This window comes from Heptranchias perlo, chromosome 5, assembly GCF_035084215.1.
Source record: "Heptranchias perlo isolate sHepPer1 chromosome 5, sHepPer1.hap1, whole genome shotgun sequence".
Classification (NCBI taxonomy): domain Eukaryota; kingdom Metazoa; phylum Chordata; class Chondrichthyes; order Hexanchiformes; family Hexanchidae; genus Heptranchias; species Heptranchias perlo.
In genome coordinates this window covers 109,938,021-109,958,124 of record NC_090329.1, presented here as the reverse complement: position 1 = coordinate 109,958,124, position 20,104 = coordinate 109,938,021, and the positions used below count along the sequence as shown (strand labels likewise).

The following is a 20,104-nucleotide window of genomic DNA, read 5'->3' as shown; positions in this document are numbered from 1 at the left end:
TGTGGGTAAAGGATCATTTTTGAAGGAAAAAAAATATTTTCCTTTGCAGTTCGCACTAACATGTCAACCAAATGCTGTTTTAGTTTTTACAGAATGAATTGGTCAAATTATCCTGTGGCTGTATTAAATGTAAGGTCAACAAAGGGTGGAGGAATGGAATCACAATTTGTATAATTCACTATTTGAAAATATTCAATTACTATCTCCAGTTCAATGTTTTTGTATTGTAATATTCAGTTTTCCACAAAAATCACATGTGGGAAAGAAGATTATTGTGCTGAGCTGCAGACCTTTGTGTCCAGTTCAACACCTCCAGTACAGCAGGAACTTCCATGGCAATTCTGTCATCTTGATGGAAAACTGATCAACATGAAACAGTCCTGCTCCAAGCAGGTGGGACGAGCTACTGGTTTTGAATATATCTGATCAGTCGCTGAATGCCATTGTGTCATATTGTAGTAGGTCCCAGAACATATGGGGAGCCCAAATGATCAGCAGATGAAAAGGGCAGCAAAGCCAGTGACGGCTCATTTCCTGGACTGAAAGCAAATATTTGTATCCAGAGATACCTTTGTGGCTTCAACTACTGAAGCATGGTTTTAGCTGAAGAACCTGGGGTGCCAATCAAGCGGGCTGCTTTGTCCTGGATGGTGTCGAGCTTCTTGAGTGTTGTTGGAGCTGCACTCATCCAGACAAGTGGAGAGTATTCCATCACACTCCTGACTTGTGCCTTGTAGATGGTGGAAAGGCTTTGGGGAGTCAGGAGGTGAGTCACTCACTGCAGAATACCCAGCCTCTGACCTGTTCTTGTAGCCACAGTATTTATGTGGCTGGTCCAGTTAAGTTTCTGGTCATCGGTGACCCCCGGGATGTTGATGGGGGATTCAGCGATGGTAATGCCGTTGAATGTCAAGGGGAGGTGGTTGGACTCTCTCTTGTTGGAGATGGTCATTGCCTGGCACAAATGTTCCTTGCCACTTATGAGCCCAAGCCTGGATGTTGTCCAGGTCTTGCTGCATGCGGGCATGGACTGCTTCATTATCTGAGGGGTTGCGAATGAAAATGAACACTGTGCAATCATCAACGAACATCCCCATTTCTGATCTTATGATGGAGGGAAGGTCATTGATGAAGCAGCTGAAGATGGTTGGGCCTAGGACACTGCCCTGAGGAACTCCTGCAGCAATGTCCTGGGGATGAGATGATTGACCTCCAAAAACCACTACCATCTTCCTTTGCTGGTACAGGTCTTGTAGTCTGAAATTTATATTCTCCGTTCTGATCTGTTGCATGTGCCTGATTTCTACCACACCAGATCTTTGTCTACAGTTTTTGATTTGGGGACATTAGGCTATCTCTTCAGTTAGAAATGATGAACATTCATGTTGTTAAACACTTCAAAATGACCATTGATTTCTTGTGGTGTTCACAATAAATCAAAGGAGACGCTATTTTATACGGACATTATAAGAATAAAATGACTTGCATTTATATAGTGCCTTTGATGACCGTAGGATGTCCCAAAGCACTGTACAGCCAATTAAGTACTTTTGAAGTGTTGTCACTGTTGTAATGTAGGAAACGCGGCAGCCAATTTGCGCACAGCATGTAATGCAAAATTATTGTGCTGCTGAGGTGCAACTGTATGTAGTGTGGCCTGCCCCTTTAAGGCCACAAAGTCTAAATGCTGTAGGTAGGTGCATCTTGATGTAAATTTCTTTTAGGCACATTCTGCGATCAATTGGGGTAATTGCTTTACTATATACAGTAGAAAGTGATTTTTTCCCCCCTTTTAATACAATTTTTAAAAAAAAAATATTTTGCAACTAACAAAGTGTGACAGATGCAAAATATTTATATAAAATTAGGAGACCTTCTATGATATTGATCACGATGAGGCAGAGCAACAAAAATAGTTCAGTGCAGCAGATTGACCTAATACTTATTTCACCATTTTATCCCACCAGTGCCAAACAGTATTGAAGCACTATTCTTTGTTGCTTCAGGAACTGAGTGTATTTGTAAGTTGCTTGAAGGGCAGTGATGTCCCTTTAACTTTGAGTTGGTAGGGAGACTAGGAATCGCTTGTTTTGGGAACCTGGGAGTACAAGTGATTAATTCTGTACTCTTTTTTTAGTCAACGAAACCTGGCAGAAATTACAGAACTGATCCATACGGCTTTTCTAGTGCATCGTGGGATAGTAAATATTATGGAGCTGACATCATCTCATGGATCATTGAAGGATATGCAGTTTGGCAACAAAATGGCTGTCCTGAGTGGAGACTTTCTTCTGGCTAATGCTTCTATCGGTCTTGCTCAGTTACAGAACACTAAGGTACTGGATTGTTTCTTTGTAATGCTTGTTGTAGCAAAAGTTCTTTGATTACAAATATTTTGTTAATTAAAATTTTAGGACATGGGTGTGTTAACTGAATGTGCCATAACTACCTTGCAATCATTTGTTAAAAGACAAAGGAGCTTTCTGTATTAATTTGGCATAATGGGCTGGCTGTGCAACTCCTGCTCTGCATCGTAACCCACTAGTATACCGACCGTTTTCCCCCTCAGGCAAGGTGTACAGTGAAAGACTCAATAACTCTGGCAGACTTCAGCCACCTCAACTCCCTAAATTCTTCTCCCTTTCGATTTATTTCCGTTCTCCACTTTTAAAACCTTCTTAAACTTCATCTTTTCAACCAAGCTTTGGCCACCTCTGCCACCATGGCTTGGCGTCTGTTCCTGTTTATTTTTCTCTAGAATTCCCTCCCTAAATCCTTACGCCTCTACTTCCCTCCCCTCCTTTAAGACTCTCTTTAAAACCCACCTCTTTTGGCCACCCCTCCTAAACGCTCCTTCTTTGGCTCAACATCCATTTTCCTTACAATTCTGTGAATGACCTTGGGATATTCTTTGACATTTAAAGTTGTTCAGGCAGGATGGCTGTGTTAGGAAAGCATACTTCCCAAATTAATTAAGTATAAAACGCTATCACTTTATGAAATAAAATTGCCCTTGTGAGGAATGAGGGTATGTAAAATTTAACATTTTGGGAAAAAAGCTCATTTAAATACAATTGTCTCTTTGTTCATATCAGCATGGTGCTTTAAGTATTTTGTCAGCAAATTAAGATGATTTGAAATGCAAATGTAACTTTGCTTCCAAGCTTGCAGTTTTGGATCGACTCAAGTTATTTGGTGGTTTATTGTCCTCTAATTAACACCCTCTTTTCTGATATTACTGGGCAGATCACACAGTTCCTGTGGTCCAGAGGGCAAGCAGACCTTTAGACCTCTTCTAATGCTACCATTGTGTTGCTGCTGGGAGGCACATGAAAATTGGACATTGACAGTCCCTTAAATTAAATGCCTGCCTTCTGCATGGTATCTCCTCACAAGTGTGTGACTTAGATCAGGAGCTAATGGGATATCATGAGCCTGTATCTCGCCAATAATGCAGTTCATAGAATCATACAGCACAGAAGGAGGCCATTCGGCCCATCGGGCCTGTACCGGCTCTTTGAAAGAGCAATCAATTAGTCCCACACCCCTGCTCTTTCCCCATAGCCCTGCAAATTTTTCCTTTTCAAGTATATATCCAATTCCCTTTTGAAAGTTACTATTGAATCTGCTTCCACCACCCTTTCAGGTAGTGCATTCCAGATCATAATAACTCACTGAGTTTAAAAAAAAATTCTCCCTGTTTTCCCCCTGGATTTTTTGCCAATGATCAGATGTTAAAAACTACAATAAGGCACAGATACATAATTATGTGTTTATTGCGCCTCATTTGAGTTTTCTCCAGATGTCCATAAGCACGTCTACGTTTACAACTGGCCCAAGTGGGAGAAAGTTCATATGGTTACAGGAAAGAAAGGTGTAGGAGCTGTTTTGTTCAAATCCCTCACCCCCTTTATATAGAAGAAAATAAGTCGCACAATAAATGTATTGACTTTTTCTTTAAAAAGCAACAGTTTTGTTGCTGCCATAAAAGCCCTCAAGGAGGGTCTCTCTCCCAGCTGAGCCACTCTAGTGACATCAGTTACAGAGTAGGTCCCCCGTGTACCTTAATTGCTGCACTTACCTGAAAGTTGCTCCAAAGCAGGCTGACCAAAGTAAACCACACTACAGGCTGAGGATGCCAGGTCTCTCTCAATTATTGAAATGATATTATTCTTGAGAGAGCATAGAGACAAGCAACCAAGGTTATTCTGGGTATTCACAAGTTAGGAGGAAACAATAAGGGAAATGAGCTTGTTCTGTTTGGAAAAGGGTGATCTAATTGATTGAGTGGCACTGATCCAGGTAAATTGTTCAAATACTAGTGGATGGAAATCAGAATTATGAAGTTGTGAGTAACACAAGAACATAACGTCTGGAACGAGAAAGGGCCATTTGATTCATCAAGCCCATTCCATCCAGAACCCATGCATGATTATTCTGTCATAGATTAAGGAGGAAAGTCAAGGAACATTTATTTCCACAAAGAGTGATGAACCTGTGGAAGAAGTTGCTAGAGATAGCAATATAGAGTAATAATATAAAGATGAGTTCAAAGTGAGCATCTGGAGAGAAAATGATTGACGGGTATAGTGAAAAGTTAGGTTGGTGATGTTGAGACAATTCAAAAAGGGATGGGCTTGTTGGGCCGAAAGGCCTATTCCTAAAAAAAGGGTTTTCTCCCCCACCCCATGTTCTGAATAAGCAATTAAGGGTAATGAGCTTTCTCACAGTGGCTCAGCCAGTTGGTGGTCCACAATAACAAAACTAAAAATGTACCTTAAATGTATTGATGTGTAGAGTTAACAGCTTCAAAAAAATTCACTTGAGAATGTGAAAATCCTGTATTACTAGATGTTTAAATTGTTATTGTTTCAAAGTACTTTATGCAGCTTTTATCTCTTCACCTATCTGTTAGGTGTAGATTTGGGTTAAGTTTCTGTTAGGTTTCTGTTAGTTTACCTACGATTATGTAAAAACAGTCCATATGGTAGGGGAGGGGCAGTTCTGAAGCATGTCGGGTTTTGTAATGCATGAAACAGTAAGTTTGTAATCTAAGGTGTACTTTTGGAGGAACTGGCTGAGATAGTCGATTGCGATTAGGCATGTCAAGAGTTAATTAGCAAATTTACTATGTCAAAAAATAGTTATGGTGTGGGAAGGTGTAATCATTTTTAAAACATTATAGTGATATAGTCAGTAACAGATGGGGGATTACTCCTGTCCATCTGCACAACACATTCATCTCCATATGCATTTAGGGGCAACAATTAAATGTGGGATTGAGGAATTTCTATATTACAAAATTTTAATGAAATGCAAATCTCTTTGATTATTGCCAAGGGTAACATTAGCTGAGTCAATTATTCTTCCTCAGGCATTTATTTCCCTGCGGATAGCATAGGAGGGTTTGCAGGAGGAAACGCTTTGATATATTTAAAAAGATTGTTTGTGTTGTGCATTCTTTTGAATTTATAGCAAAGTTGCTCTCTTTGTTGTGTTGTAAGACTATGAATTGCAAGTATACTTTAACTGTTGGATAAGCACCATCTTAAAGGCATTAACAAAAGTGACAAAATGCCTAGGTGATGGCATACATTAACACCAGTAAAGACTGACACTTTTATTATGCAAATGGTGCAATAATCACAAAAATCCACTTGGACAGATGGGTCTTTAGATAATTAAAAAAAAAACTGCACAATATTTTCTAATTAAAAATGCCACCACATTTCAGTGTTTTGGAATTAACCGTTAACTCCTGAAAATTCTGTGTTGCTTACAACAGTGAAATTGATTTTAGATTGCATATTTACCTTTCTACCATTAAGTGATTGACACAAGCTCTGCCCATGAGTTGATGAAAATGTTTAGGACTTTGAATGTAACATTTCTGTTTGGAGCTCCCCCACTTGGCTTTTACAGAGAGATAGGAACACTTGTAATATGTAATCATAAGTTACAACACAGTATTTTAATGCGATGAATAGGGGGCATTGCATAGATAGTCTAGAGCTTTGCTTGATTTCTTTTGGGGATCGCTGAAAATTTGGCAGAATTTTCCCTCAGGAGAGTAAGTAGGATGGAGTCCTTAGTTTTACATGGTTTACAGAAGGGATGGTTTGAGAAGCCAAATAGGCTTTTTTATTCCATAATTCTTTATATTCTTAAACCTCTTTCAAAGGCACATACCAAAATTTAAATGTGTGACTGAAGAGCAGATGGACCATCAAAGACCAATTCTGAGGCATTTTAGCTTGTACAAATTGATTTGAAAGGTTCTCCATCAACTGTTCACAATATCCACCGCACGGGTTGTGTATACACAGAAGAAGGGATGAATGATTTCGGCACACAGACTGGAAACACTTTCCCAGTTGTGGTTTGTGTCCAGACTCCTTCATTCACAGATTTAAAAATCTTGTATTTCAATAACTTGTTATAGAGGTAGTTTATACATTTTGTTCCACAACTTATTGGGACTAAAGTGCATATAATTATGTTAAGATCTGACTGTGGTCATTGGTAACTACTGTTTGCTACCAGCTTCAACAACAGAAATCTTCCGTGTTAAAATTCAATTTTGACGTTCCCACTGAGTTATGGAGCTAGAAATTCAATCTTGCTTCATATTTTGGGATTTTCAGGATGACAGCCAAATCCTTCTGGACATTAATACAGTTGCCCCTCATATAAAATAACATCCATTAATAAAGCACCCTTCCTGTTAAAACTAATGGGGCAGAAATCGCTTGCGAAATAATGGAGAGCTCAACAGCGCTCTGTTGTTAGTAGTGAATTGGAGGAGCAAGTTCCTGCGTTTGAACATGCGCAGTGATACACGGAAATCCGGAACTTGGTCCTACTGGTTCGCTGGCGATATGACATCTTTGAATTAAAGGTATATCACTGGCTGCAAACAGTGAAATCATTGAAAAAGCGCAAACTTGCTCATCTGCCCAGCTGGAAAGTAACTAATTACACCACAAAACAGATACGCTTAAAAATACAGGTCTAAACTAAGTTTTAACAGCGCGGTAAGTCTTAATGACTGTCAAACAACTAAAAATTAACTTTTAAAAATGTGGAGTCTCATTACTCCTTATTTTAATAGCTTTAGGTCATTAAAAAAAATTAAATGTTTTTTTAACTTTCTTCTTCTGTCTCTTTTATTTAATTCAATTATTTCTTACCCTCTTCTTTTTCGCTGACTATAACTGTTTTTGCAAAGATTTTAATGTTGTACCTTTCACTTCCTGATTTTAACGTTGGAAGCCGGCAGAGAGCTTTGCAGCATGTCAAAAATGCTGCGATCTGTTTAGTCGAGGGGAGAGTTTGATCCTCTCGCTTCTCCCAGGGTCCTCACTTCGCTTGAACTGACGCTGGGCTCTTCTCCGCTTCCTATTCGAGGAGGTGCCCGAAGTAAAGACCGCGGTAAGTTAGTGGGTAAGTATAAATCTACGGAGCGGTGAGCAGTGTTGGTTCACCGTTCCGAGCAATTTCTGCCCCAATATTTCATAGCATGCTTGAGGTATTTTCTGACTTGCCACTGTTGAGATATTAATTACAGAGTTCATCCAACAGATAAGGGTGACTTACCTGGCATGGTAGTGTACTAGTTATGGTATTAGACTAGCAATCCAGAGATTGCAAGTTCAAATCCCACCCCGGCAAGTTGTGAAATTGAATAAATCTGGCACCGGAAAAAATGACCATCGGAACTCTTGTAAAAACCCAAATGATTCAATAATGTGGCCATTAATTGATTGCCCTCTGAAGTGGCCGAGCAAACCAGTCAGTTGTACAAACAATCGCTACTTCAAGAAGTAGACCCACCACCACCACCATCACTTCAGGGCAATCGGTGATGAGCAATAAATCTGGCCTTGCCAGTATCACTCACATTCTGAGAACAAACATTCAAAAAAATAACATCCCTCAGAGAAAGCGGTGGTCTCTGAATTTAAATGCTTTTTTGTTGGAAGCATAGATATATAAGTATATAATTTTTTTCAGAATTTGAGACAACAAACTGCTCCTTACTAATGTAAATATTCAGCTGTTTAAATCAAAGTACTTTTCGTTGCTGATGACATTCCTACAACAACAACAACTTGCATTTATAAAGTGCCTTCAATGTAGTATAAACCTCCCATGGCGCTTCACAGGAGTGATTACGAAACAAAATTTGACACCAAGCCACATGAGGAGGTATTAGGACAGGTGACCAAAAGCTTGGTCAAAGAGATGGAGAGGTTTGGGGAGGAAATTCCAGAGCTTAGGGCCTAGGCAGCTGAAGACACGGCCACCAATGGTGGAGCGATTAAAATCGGGGATGCGCAAGATGCAAAAATTGGAGGAGCGCAGAGATCTTGGAAGGTTGTAGGGCTGGTGGAGGTTACAGAGATAGGGAGGGGCGAGGCTATGGAGGGATTTGAAAACAAGGGTGAGAATTTTAAAATCGAGGCGTTCCCGGACCGGGAACCGATGTAGGTCAGCGAACACAGGGATGATGGGAGAACAGGAGTTGGTGCGAGTTAGGATACGGGCAGCAGAGTTTTGGATGAGCTCAAGTTTATGAAGCTTGGAAGATGGGAGGCCAGCCAGGAGAGCATGGAATAGTCCAGTCTGGAGGTAACAAAGGCATGGATGAGGGTTTTCGCAGCAGATGAGCTGAGGCGGGGCAGGGACGAGCGATGTTACGGAGGTGGAAGTAGGCGGTCTTGGTGATAGAGTGGATATGTGGTCGGAAGCTCATCTCAGGGTCAAATAGGACGCCAAGGTTGAAAACGGTCCGGTTCAGTCTCAGACAGTGGCCAGGGAGAGGGATGGAGTCAGTAGCTAGGGAACAGAGTCTGCGGCAAGGACCGAAGACAATGGCTTCGGTGTTCCCAATATTTCGTTGGAGGAAATCTTTGCTCATCCAGTCGGACAAGAAATACGACAAATGAGAGACAGTGGAAGGGTCGAGGGAGGTGATTGTGAGGTAGAGCTGGATGTCGTCAGCCTACATGCGGAATCTGACCCGTGTTTTCGGATAATGTCGCCGAGGGGCAGCATGTAGATGAGAAATAGTAGGAGGCCAAGGTAGATCCTTGGGGGACTCCAGCGGCAACGGTGCGGGAGCAGGAAGAGAAACCATTGCAGGTGATTCTCTGGCTACAACTGGATAGATAAGAATGGAACCAGGCAAGCGCAGTCCCACCCAACTGGACGACGGAATAGAGGCACTGGAGGAGGATGGTGTGGTCAACCGTGTCAAAGGCTGCAGACAGGTCGAGAAGAATGAGGAGGGATAGTTTACCATTGTCACAGTCACATAGGATGTGATTTGTGACTTTGATAAGGGACGTTTCAGTGCTGCGGCAGGGGTGGAAACCTGATTGGAGGGATTCAAACATGGAGTTGCGGGAAAGGTAGGCACGGATTTGGGAGGTGACAACACGTTCAAGGACTTTGGAGAGGAAATGGAGGTTGGAGATGGGGCAGTAGTTTGCAAGGACACAGGTGTCAAGAGTGTTTTTTTTTGAGAAGGGGTGTGATAACTGCAGATTTGAAGGGGCGTGGGACATTTCCTGAGGGGAGGGAACTGTTAACAATATCAGTTAACATGGGGGCCAGGAAAGGAAGTTGGGTGGTCAGCAGTTTCGTGGGAATAGAGTCAAGTAGGGGAAATTTGGCTTCGTGGCTCGGGGAAGGGAGGGAAGCGGCTGAGGCAGCTGAATGCACGGTCTCAATCTTAGTGACAGAGGTGTCCATGAGCTCCTCCTCGCTCTTTTCATTGGAGGTGAGGGTGGAGGAGGGAGGGGAGAGGGTTTAAGAAGACGGTTTGTAGTGGAGAAGAGAAGCCCGGGGGTTATCTTTGCATTCCAGGATGATCCTGGAATCGTGAGCAATTTTGGCAGAGGAGAGCAGGACCTGATAGTGCTTTATGTGGTCCAGCCAGATCTGACGATGAATGGTTAAACCAGTTGTCAACCATAAACAAAAATGGATGTGGATCGACTTTGTTTTAAGATGTAACTCATATAATACCATTTGTTTTCATCATGATTTTGGATGTATTTTTCTTTGCTGTTTTTTTTTCCCCCTTCCCCTTTACTTCAAGTCTTCCTTCACCATTTCCTGGCACAGAAGGTGGGTTGTTAGCTGCGCCTGCTAATGCTGCTTTTGAACCATCACTAGAAAATGATTGAAAGTGACTATCTCCCCTCCCCCCACCCCCCCTTCCCAGCTGGGTGAGGAGAAGCATATCCACCCAAAAGCACAGACAATTTATTTTTCAATTCATCCTTAAGTACACTCCTATTCTAATTAAAACATGATGTGGAGATGCCGGTGATGGACTGGGGTGGACAAATGTAAGGAATCTTACAACACCAGGTTATAGTCCAACAGTTTTATTTGAAAATCACAAGCTTTCGGAGGCTTTCTCCTTCGTCAGGTGTTGTTCTCGGATTTCATACTGAAAACCACCTCATTTACATGCTGTCAAATTAACACAGAATCCTAGCTTTGCACAAAAATATTGATTTTATTTCTCTGCTTTGAAATTAGGTATTTATTCACATGTGGTTTTTTATGTATAGAATCATACAGCATAGAAGGAGGCCATTTGACCCATCATGCTTGTACCGGCTCTCTGAAAGAGCTACCAATTAGTCCCATTCCCCTGCTCTTTCCCCATTGCCCAGCAAATTTTTCCTTTTTAAGTGTATGTCCAATTCCCTTTTGAAAGTTACAATTGAATCCGCTTCCACTACCCTTTCAGGCAATGCTTTCCAGGTCATAACAACTCGATGAGTAAAAAAATTTCTCTTTATCTCCCCCCATGGCTTTTTTGCTAATTATCTTAAATCTGTGTCTTCTGGTTACCGACCCTCCTGTCAGTAGAAACAGTTTCTCCCGATTTACTCTGTCAAAACCCCATATAATTTTGAAATGTATATTTCAGTATTTAAAGATTTAATATCTAATTTAAATTTTAGCACTGTCAGCAAATTTATAGAATGGTTGTGGAAATTTGGTGCATGTTTCATCTAGCTCTGCTTTTCTTTCTGCACCAGCCGATAGGGTAGACAGATCACCTACTCCCAGGCTTCTGGCTATTTTGCATTTTCTTTTTGCTCTCTGTTGGGCTTTGTTCATTAAACTTTCCTGCTCGTGATTTGTGTTCTGCTTCAAACATAAATTTATTCTGTTCGTGTAATGTCCAGTTGAATCTCGGTCTCCACGTGGAGCGGTCCCTCAGACCACAACCAAAAGCTTTCCTGCTGCTCCTGACTTGAAATAAAGAATCTGAATATAAGCTTTGCTCTGGTAAATCTGGTACAGATTCAGCACCAGCCTAAATGTGAAGAATACAGGACTTGTGCAAAGCTCCCTGAAACCCACCACCAGATCATAAAGCTGGTTTAACTCTGAAATTTAACAAGTAGAAATGATCAATTGGCATAATGCTGTATCCAACTAGCCCCTTTTGTTGCCTTAAAACCATGAAGGATAACAGAGTAATGTGTGGCATCATAGTATACACATATGTCAAAATGCAGAATTTGTCCACTGGCTGATCTACACTGATTGTTGTTCCCCTGCTGTGATTATAGTGCGAGAGATGGCGTTGGGCTTGTTATATCACTAGTACCCAAAGTAAATTATAATGCAGTTTTTCTGTTTAACAGTAAGTCTAGAGGATACAAGGCGTAGTGGAACATTGTCAATTAGGAGGTAAGGCAGGACCATTTTGGTGCAGTAGCCCATTTTGATAAAGCTGTTTTTGGCACTGCTACAAAATGTGCAAATAAAATGGCAATATTCCCTCGTACAGATTTTGGGATGTATTTGTTCTTTGCGGGAAATTTAAAAGGCATTCCTGATGCCAAAAAGGGAATGAGTTTGGAGTAGCCAATAGAAAGGTTTCCCACTGTAGCATGCATTAGTATCACAGCTAATTATTTGCAGTGTAGTATCTCTGGTTTCGGAAAACATACTGAACCAAGTGCATTTTTACATTGTTGCCGGCAGAACATTTTTGTAAAACGTTCTAAAAGTGTCTTGATTCTAACAACCGTGAAGGAAGTTGTTACATTCGTTATTAGTGTATGGTTGTTACACAGCAACACACAGCAGTGCACCTAATGCGCTGAGCTCCTGATCTCAGCCATGCTGCTGCAGTGAAATCCGGGGATTGCTTTTTTGTTTTTATTTGTATCCTTTTTTCTTCTGTGATTTTTTTTTATTGTACATTGTTTTTGTAATGCGACCCTTTCTTATTCTTCAGAAATATAATACTTTTCCATTATTTATCTTTAATATCTTTCATTCCATCTTTAATATCTTCCATTCCATCTTCAAATTGTCTCTACTCTTCAATCTTCAATCTTGTCTCTGTTGTCTTGTTTCAGATTTTTGTTTCTGGTTTTATTTCATTCTTGTTTCAACCTTGTGTGGTCCTTTCTTCCTTTATTTTATATTCTGTTTCAGATTCTTTGATCTTATTTCAGGCTGCTATTTAACTTTAAAGAGAATGTAGTCAGAGATGATAAGTGCTTCTGTTTTAAATGTAGTTTGATTTATTATTGAGAATATTGCTTTGTAATAACTAAACCAACCCAAGGAATTGAATTAAAACAAAAACACTTTATCAGCAACTAAAGTCATGCAATTTAAAGTGCAGTGTAACTTTGTTGTAATAAAAGATAATTAAAACTGTTTGAGATTTTGCCATGACTCATGATCACATCGCAATGGGTTTTTCCAAGTGTGAAAATAACAGAATGAAATTTCTCATTTAATTAAATTAAACTAATGATCAATAAACTAAGGAAGTTAAATTGTGCCAAACCCAGAAGTAAATGAGGAGAGATACATATAGAAAATGTGTGTAAACTGGTAAGTACTTAGACTGATTTTTCTGCTGTGTGTGAATGGTTTATTGGAAGTGAAAAATCTCTCAAAGTTTTATTGTGGTGGTTGTTCTCAGATGCAGAGAATTAAAATAGATCAACTGGAAAACATGTTAGAGGATCGGAACATTATGTTCTATTTAGTATTTTTATTTAGATTGTTTTAAATTCAATACAAAATATTCTTTACAGCTGTGCATAATTCTGTGCTGGAAATCCCTCCATAAACCTCTCCATCTCTCTACCTCTCCTCCTTTAAGACACTCCTTAAAACTTTGATCAAGCTTTTGGTCACCCACCTAATACCACCTTATGTGGCTGGGTGTCAAATTTTGTTTGATAACGCTCCTGTGAAGCGCCTTGGGACATTTCATTATGCAGGTGATCAAGAAGGCCAACGGAATGTTGGCGTTTATTGCTAGGGGGATAGAATATAAAAACAGGGAGGTATTGGTGCAGTTATATAAGGTATTGGTGAGACCGCACCTGGAATACTGCATACAGTTTTGGTCTCCATACTTAAGAAAAGACATACATGCTCTCGAGGCAGTACAAAGAAGGTTCACTCGGTTAATCCCGGGGATGAGGGGTGGGGGGGGGGGACATATGAGGAGAGGTTGAGTAGATTGGGACTCTACTCATTGGAGTTCAGAAGAATGAGAGGCGATCTTATTGAAACATATAAGATTGTGAAGGGTCTTGATCGGGTGGATGCGGTAAGGATGTTCCCAAGGATGGGTGAAACTAGAACTAGGGGGCATAATCTTAGAATAAGGGGCTGCTCTTTCAAAACTGAGATGAGGAGAAACTTCTTCACTCAGAGGGTAGTAGGTCTGTGGAATTTGCTGCCCCAGGAAGCTGTGGAAGCTACATCATTAAATAAATTTAAAACAGAAATAGACAGTTTCCTAAAAGTAAAGGGAATTAGGGGTTACGGGGAGCGGGCAGGAAATTGGACATGAACTTAGATTTGAGGTTAGGATCAGATCAGCCATGATCTTATTGAATGGCGGAGCAGGCTCGAGGGGCCGATTGGCCTACTCCTGCTTCTATTTCTTATGTTCTTATGTTCTAAAGGCGCTATATAAATGCAAGTTGTTGTTGTTGCATAAAACCTTATAAATCATAAATTACACTACAAGCTACTCATGGATGAATAGAGCTAAACTTACATTTTAAAAAGAAGCACGCAATAAAAATAGGGGAGGAGGGAAAGAAGGGAAGCAAAAATTAGAGATTAGGAAGGCTAAGAGGGAATATGAAAAAAGATTGGCAGTCAACTTAGCGACAAACAGGGCATTTATAAGCACATGAGTAAATCAATAGTCAAGAAGGGGTGGGAGTACTTTGTAATGGAGAAGGCTTTCTTCAACTTGAAATGAGGGAATGGCAGAGATTCTTACTAAGCATTTTGTCTCAGTTTTTACAACAACAGCTACAACATAGTAAGACATCCCAAGGCGCTTCACAGAAGCGTTATCGGACAAAATTTGACACCGAGTCACAGAGGTTTTAGGACAGGTGACGGAATGCCTGGTCAAAGAGGTAGGTTTTAAGGAGCGCCTTAAAGGAGGCGAGAGAGAGGTAGAAAGGTTTAGGGAGGGAATTCCAGAGCTTAGGACTTAGGCAGTTGAAGGCACGGCCGCCAGTGGTGGAGCGATGGAAATTGCGGATACACAAGAGGCCAGAGTTGGAGGAGCGCAGAGACCTGGGAGGGTTGTAGGGCTGGAGGAGGTCACAGAGACAGGGAGGGGCGAGGCCGTAGATGGATTTGAAAAAAAAAGATGAGGACTTGGTGTGAGTTAGGATATGGGCAGGAGAGTTTTGGATGAGCTCAAGTTTACGGAGGGTAGAAAGTGCGAGTCTGGCCAGGAGAGCATTGGAATAGTCAAGTCTTGAGATAACAAAGGCATGGAGGAGGGTTTCAGCAGCAGATGGACTGAGGCGGGGCGGAGAAGGGTACAGAAGATGGTGAAATGTGTCTGTAGAGGTCCCTGTGGAGGATGTAGAAGAACTACTGGAGAAAAGGAATCAAAAAAGCACTATAGCTAATTGAACCAATTAAGTTTTTCAATTCTCAGTATGAACAGAATAAAGCTCTAATCATGTCTGTCTGACTGACTGCCTCACTCTCTCTCGTCCTCTTTCATAAGAACATAAGAAATAGGAGCAGGAGTAGGCCATACGGCTCCTTGAGCCTGCTCTGCCATTCAATCAGATCATGGCTGATCTTCGACCTCAACTCCACTTTCCCTCCCTATCCCCATATCCCTTGATTCCCTTAGCAAAAATCTATCAATTTCAGCCTTGAATATACTCAACGACTGAGCATCCACAGCCCTCTGGGGTAGAGAATTCCAAAGATTCACAACCCTCTGAGTGAAGAAATTCTTCCTCATCTCAGACCTAAATGGCCGACCCCTTATCCTTGGATTTTGCCCCCCAGTTCTAGGCTCTCCAACCAGGAGAAACAGCCTCTCATCATCTACCCTGTCAACCCCATGAGCCCTTATCTTGTGTAACAACCTTTCATGTGGTACCTTATCGAATGCCTTTTGAAAATCCAAGTATGCTACATCCACTGGTTCCCCTTTATCTACCCCCTGCTAGTTATATCTTCAAAAAGCTCTAATAAATTTGTCAAGCACTCATTCCCTTTCATAAAACCATGTTGACTCTGCCTAATCATATTATAATTTTCTAAGTGCCCTGTTACCATGTCCTTACTAACGGATTCCAGCATTTTTCCGATGACTGATGTCAGGTTAACTGGCCTGTAGTTCCCTGTTTTCTCTCTCCCTCCTTTCTTGAATAGTGTTGTTACATTTGCTACCTTTCAATCCATTGGGACCATTCTAGGATCTAGGGAATTTTGGAAGATCACAACCAATACATCCACTATCTCTGCAGCCACCTCTTTTAGAACCCTAGGATGTCGGCCATCAGGTCCAGGGTATTTGTCGGCTTTTAGTCCCATTAATTTCTCCAGTACTTTTTCTTTACTAATGTTAATTACTTTAAGTTCCTCACTCTCATTACTCTGTCATTTCTCAGAGCCTGGTTCTCTCTGAGGTAAATCTGACGGTTCACTATATTTATTAATGACTTAGATAACACAATAGAGAGCCATATGGCAAAGTTTGCCGATGATGTAAAGATTGGTGGCATAGTAAGTAGTGTAGACGGAAGCATAAAACTACAAAGAGACATTGATAGATTAAGTGAGTGGGCAAAACTGTCGCAGATGTATTTCAATGCAGGTAAGTGTAAGATCATCCATTTTGAACCAAAAAAGGATAGATCCGAGCATTTTTTAAATGGTGAAAAGCTAGGAACAATGGAGGTCCAAAGAGATTTAGGGTCCATGTAGACAGATCACTAAAATGTACTGGTCAGGTACAAAAAAAAGATCAAAAAGGCTAATGGAATGTTAGTTTTTATATTTTGAGGGCTAGAATATAAAGGTTAGGAAGTTTTACTACACTACAATGGAAAGTGAAGTAGTCCAATCCGAAACTAAATCTAAACAAAGGAAACTACGAAGGTATGAGGAGTGAGTTGGCTATGACCGATTGGAAAACTTCATTAAAAGGCATGACAGTGGATAGGCAATGGCTAACATTTAAGGAACAAATGCATGAGTTGCAACAATTATACATTCCTTTCTGGCGCAAAAGCACAAAAGGAAAAGCGGCCCAACCAGGGCTAACAAAAGAAATTAAGGATAGTATTAGATCCAAAGAGGAGTCATACAAAGTTGCCAGATAAAGTAGCAAGCCTGAGGATTGGGAGCAATTTAGAATTCAGCAAAAAAGGACCAAGAGATTGATTAAGAGGGGAAAAATAGAGTATGAGAGTAAACTTGCAAGGAACATAAAAGCAGACTGTAATAGCTTCTACAAGAATGTAAAAAGAAAAAGATTAGTGAAGTCAAATGTAGGAACATAGGAACAGGAGTAGGCCATTCAGCCCCTCGTGCCTGCGCCGCCATTTGATAAGATCATGGCTGATCTGTGATCTAACTCCATGTACCCGCCTTTGGCCCATATCCCTTAATACCTTTGGTTGCCAAAAAGCTATCTGTCAGATTTAAATTTAACAATTGAGCGAGTATCAATTGCCGTTTGCGGAAGAAAGTTCCAAACTTCTACAACCATTTGTGTGTAGAAATGTTTTCTAATCTCGCTCCTGAAAGGTCTGGCTCTAATTTTTAGACTGTGCCCCCTACTCCTAAAATCCCCAACCAGCGGAAATAGTTTCTCTCTATCCACCCTGTCTGTTCCCCTTAATATCTTTATAAACTTCGATCAGATCACCCCTTAACCTTCGAAACTTTAGAGAATACAACCCCAATTTGTGTAATCTCTCCTCGTAACTTAACCCTTGAAGTCCGGGTATCGTTCTAGTAAACCTACGCTGCACTCCCTCCAAGGCCAATATGTCCTTCCGAAGGTGCGGTGCCCAGAACTGCTCACAGTACTCCAGGTGCGGTCTAACCAGGGTTTTGTATAGCTGCAGCATAACTTCTGCCCCCTTGTACTCTAGTCCTCTAGATATAAAGGCCAGCATTCCATTAGCCTTCTTGATTATTTTCTGCACCTGTTCATGACACTTCAATGATCTATGTACCTGAACCCCTAAGTCCCTTTGGACATCCACTGTTTTTAACTTTTTGCCATTTAGAAAGTACCCTGTTCTATCCTTTTTTGATCCAAAGTGGATGACCTCACATTTGTCTACATTGAATTCCATTTGCCACAGTTTTGCCCATTCACCTAATCTATGAATATCCCTTTGTAATTTTATGTTTTCATCTGAGACTTTCTATGCCTTCATCTAAGTCGTTAATAAATATTGTGAATAATTGAGGCCCCAAGACAGATCCCTACGGGACTCCACTAGTCACATCCTGCCAATGTGAGTACCTTCCTATTATCCCTACTCTGTCTTCTTTCGCTCAGCCAACTTCCTAACCAAGTCCATACTTTTCCCTCGATTCCATGGGCTTCTATCTTAGCTAACAGTCTCTTATGTGGGACCTTATCAAATGCCTTCTGGAAGTCCATATAAATAACAACCATTGACATTCCCCTGTCCATTACTTTAGTCATCTCTTCAAAAAATTCAATCAAGTTTGTCGGGCACGACCTACCTTTCACAAATCCATGCTGGCTCTCTCTGATTAACTGAAAATTCTCGAGGTGTTCAGTCACCCTAACCTTAATTATAGACTCCAGCATTTTCCCCACAACAGATGTTAGGCTAACTGGTCTATAATTCCCCGGTTTCCCTCTCCTTTCTTAAAAAGCGGAGTGACATGTGCTATTTTCCAATCTAGAGGGACAGTTCCTGAATCTAGAGAACTTTGAAAGATTATAGTTAGGGCATCCGCAATGTGCTCACCTACTTCCTTTAAAACCCTGGGATGGAAACCATCTGGTCCTGGGGATTTGTCACTCTTTAGTGCCATTATTTTCTTCATTACTGTTGCTTTACTTAATGTTAATTTTATCGAGTCCCCGTCCCCGATTCAGTATAAGTTTTCTTGGGATTTCCGGCATGCTATCCTCTTTTTCGACTGTAAATACTGACGCAAAGTAATTGTTCAACATGTCCACCATTTCCCCATAGTCAATGACAATATCCCCACTTTCAGTTTTTAAGGGGCCAACTCTGCTCCTGACCACCCTCTTTTTCCTAATATAACTATAAAAGTTCTTCGTATTGGTTTTGATATCCGTTGCGAGTTTCTTTTCATACTCTCTTTTTGTGACCCTTTGTTGATCTTTGTATCTTTCCCATTCGCCAGGATCTGTGCCATTTTTTGCCTTTTTGTATGCCCTTTCCTTATGTCTTATACTGTCCCTTACCTCTTTAGTTGTCCATGGCTGTTTTTTTTGGCAAGTAGAGTTCTTGCCCCTCAGGGGTATAAACCGATTCTGTATCACGTTAAATGTTTCTTTAAACATTTCCCACTGATCATCAGTCGTTTTACCCATTAACAGATTTGCCCAGTTTACTGTGGCTAGTCTCTGTCTCATCCTATTGAAGTCGGCCTTGCCCAAGTCTAGAATCTTAGCAGCTGATTCACTTTTTTCCCTTTCAAACACTACATTGAACGCGATCATGTTACTTGGTCCCATACAGTTAGAAATGGGAGAATTTATAATAGGGAACAAGGAAGTGGCAGAGCAATTAAACAAATACTTTGGTTCTGTCTTCATGGAAGAGGACACAAATAACGTCTCAGAAATGCTAGGGAACCAAGGGTCTATTGAGAAGGAGGAATTAAAGGAAATTAGTATTAGTAAAAAAATAGTGCCGGGAAATCCCCTGGGCCTGATAGTCTGCGTTCCAGAGAACTAAAGAGGTAGCCATGGAAATTGTGGATGCATTGGTTGTCATCTTCCAAAATTCTATAGATTATGGAACAGTTCCTGCAGATTGGAGGGTGGCAAATGTAAACTCACTTTTTAAAAAAGGAGTGAGAGAGAAAACAGGGAACTACAGACCGGTTAGCCTAACCTCTGTAGTGGGGAAAATGCTAGAGTCTATTATAAAAGATGTGATAACAGGACACTTAGAAAATATCAACAGGATTGGGCAAAGTCAACATGGATTTATGAAAGGGAAATCATGTTTGACAAACCTACTGGAGTTTTTTGAGGATGTAACTGGTAGAATAGATTAGGGAGAACCAGTGGATGTGGTGTATTTGGATTTTCAGAAGGCCTTTGATAAAGTCCCACAAGAGGTTAGTGTGCAAAATTAAAGCACATGGGATTGGGGGTAATATACTGGCATGGATTGAAAATTGGTTAACGGACAGGAAACAAAGAGTAGGAATAAATGGGTCTTTTTCGGGGTGGCAGGCAGTGACTAGTGGGGTACCGCAGGGATCAGTGCTTGGGCCCCAGCTATTCACAATATATATCAATGATTTGGATGAGGGAACCAAATGTAATATTTCCAAGTTTGCTGACGACACAAAACTAGGTGGGATCGTAATTTGTGAGGAGGATGCAAAGAGGCTTCAAGGCGATTTAGACAAGTTGAGCGAGTGGGCAAATACAAGGCAGATGCAGTATTACGCGGATAAATGTGAAGTTACTCACTTTGGAAGGAAAAACAGAAAGACAGAGTATTATTTAAATGGTGATAGATTGGGAAATGTTGATGCACAAAGAGAACTGGGTATCCTT

The 20,104-nt window shown here is 40.8% G+C and overlaps 1 protein-coding gene across 5 annotated transcripts in view; it reads left to right on the top strand.

Moving 5' to 3' along the window:
- Positions 1-20,104, top strand: part of pdss2 (prenyl (decaprenyl) diphosphate synthase, subunit 2) — a 230,916-nt gene that overhangs the window by 116,022 nt on the left and 94,790 nt on the right. For all 5 annotated transcript variants that reach the window (XM_067984978.1, XM_067984979.1, XM_067984977.1 and 2 more), the window contains one exon: positions 2,138-2,336. In XM_067984978.1, coding sequence (XP_067841079.1) covers positions 2,138-2,336 — 199 coding nt within the window. The remainder of the gene's footprint in view (positions 1-2,137; positions 2,337-20,104) is intronic.